General features: G+C 63.5%; 1 protein-coding gene across 1 annotated transcript in view; it reads right to left on the bottom strand.

Moving 5' to 3' along the window:
• Window positions 1-372: 372 nt before the first annotated feature.
• The window catches only part of LOC104523459 (signal transducer and activator of transcription 5B-like), a gene marked incomplete at its 5' end in the record, with an annotated part of 2,576 nt that continues 1,149 nt past the window's right edge, over window positions 373-1,799 (bottom strand). The window contains 4 exons of the mRNA XM_010166045.1: window positions 373-428; window positions 634-804; window positions 1,498-1,628; window positions 1,696-1,790. Of these exons, the coding sequence (XP_010164347.1) occupies window positions 373-428; window positions 634-804; window positions 1,498-1,628; window positions 1,696-1,790 (453 nt within the window). The remainder of the gene's footprint in view (window positions 429-633; window positions 805-1,497; window positions 1,629-1,695; window positions 1,791-1,799) is intronic.

Genomic DNA, 1,799 nt, shown 5'->3' with positions numbered 1-1,799 from the left:
CCTGATGCGTTGACAAACCTGTGGGGACGGGGGCTTGTGAGTGCTGCCATGGGATGGGACGGGCTCCCTGGGGAGAAATCATGCTCCAGGAATTCCCATCCCCCCCAGCTGGCCTCTCCCAAGGCTGGGGGCTGCAGGGAGGGGACCCAAACCCCACACTAACAGTGACAACCTGTGTGGTCCCCAGCCCCCTGGCTGGCAGCACGGCAAGGGGGACATCCACCTTCCCAGGGAACCATCCATCTTCCCTGACTCCTCCGCCCCCAGCACCAGCTCAGCACCGATGTGGCCGTTGGTACCAATGCCCTGAGCTGCCGGCCCCCCCAGCCAGCTCGCCAGGGGACCACGGAGGGTCTGTGTTCAGGGTCAGACTTACTCTGGCACCACTTGCTTGATCTGTGGCTTCACGTATCCATCCACGGCTTTAGCTGGAGGAAGGAAGGCAGCGCTAAGGCCCCGAGCTGCTGGCACAGGCCCCAAGGCTGCGGTGGGGCTGGGGGCTCACGCATAACAAGCTGCAGAGCCCCCACAGGGCTGGATGTGGCCCGAGGCAGGGGATGCTGCAAACCCCAGCTCCGCCCTGGTCAGATGCACGAAGGAGAAGGACACGCGTGGGGTGAAGGACAGCGCTACCTGGCGTGGACTCACAGAGAACCGGCGTGTAGTACTTGGAGAAGACCTCATCCTTGGGCCGGTCGGGGAACACGTAGATGAGGTAACTGAGGTCCCCGAGGCGGTCGGCCAGGGAGCGGATGGAGAAATCCCTGGTGGTGAAAGGCATCAGGTTCCAGAACATCCTCTCAGCTGGAAGACAAGAGCAAGGACCATGGTGATGCCCAGAGCTGCTGGTGGCTCCTGGCCCTGCTCTGGACACCGGTGAGATCACATTGAACATTGAACATTTCCTGCGCCGCATCCCTCCCCCGGCATCATTCAAGGACAAAACACAGGGACCCAGAAAAGGGGATCAGCCAGGAGGCACGGTGAACTCGAGGCAGGTCTGCCCTTGTCTCGCACGTGGGGGGCAGGTCCCCCCCAGCCCCAGGAGGCTCTGTGGGGCTTTGTGGTGCTCCTTGACCACACGAGCCTCCAAAGGACGCTCTCATGAAGAGGAGACTTGCTGTGGGGAGTCGGGCACCCCACACAACCCCACCACACCAGGAAGTCACTGCGTGTCATGAAGCCACGAGCAAGACCCCATGGCTGGGTCAGACAGGTGAGCCTGGTTCCTCCTCCCCGCCAACGCCAGCGCCAGCGCTTGGCTGGGCACGGCCACGGCTGCAGCAGCGCCGCTCCCCACGGGGTTCCCGCAGGTGCCGGCGCTTGGCCCTTTCCCAAGGACAGCTCCTGCGTGCCCCACTGCAGCGGTGACAGTGACAGCGCCCAGCCAAGACAGGAGGTGCCACAGGAGCAGCACCAGGGCCACGAGCAGGAGATGGCAGAGTCCCAGGCTGGGACAGTGGGGCCGGGGGGTGCCAGCTCCTGGTGTGCACTCACAGGAGTCAAACTTCCATGCGATGGTGATGCCGCCGATCTCCGAGTCACTGAACCGCAGGAGGAAGGTCCCGTCGGGCTTGTTGATGAGCAGGTCGTGCGCCTGCTGCTTGTTGACGAAGCCCAGGATGGCCCTAGGCAAAGCGGGGCCGTCAGGGCCGGGGGCTCGGGGTGGGCAGCGCAGGGCAGGGCGGCTCTTACCCGTCATTCCAGTGTGGCTTCAGATGCTTCTTCAGCACCTCCATGACCCCGTCAAACCACTGCCAGAAGGTGTAATTCCTCCCGGGCAGGTTTTCCTGTTGAAA

The sequence above is a fragment of the Antrostomus carolinensis genome, unplaced genomic scaffold, assembly GCF_000700745.2.
Source record: "Antrostomus carolinensis isolate BGI_N321 unplaced genomic scaffold, ASM70074v2 scaffold30404, whole genome shotgun sequence".
Lineage (NCBI taxonomy): Eukaryota > Metazoa > Chordata > Aves > Caprimulgiformes > Caprimulgidae > Antrostomus > Antrostomus carolinensis.
Note: the sequence above shows the minus strand (reverse complement) of the source record. Positions and strands in the feature narration are given on the sequence as shown.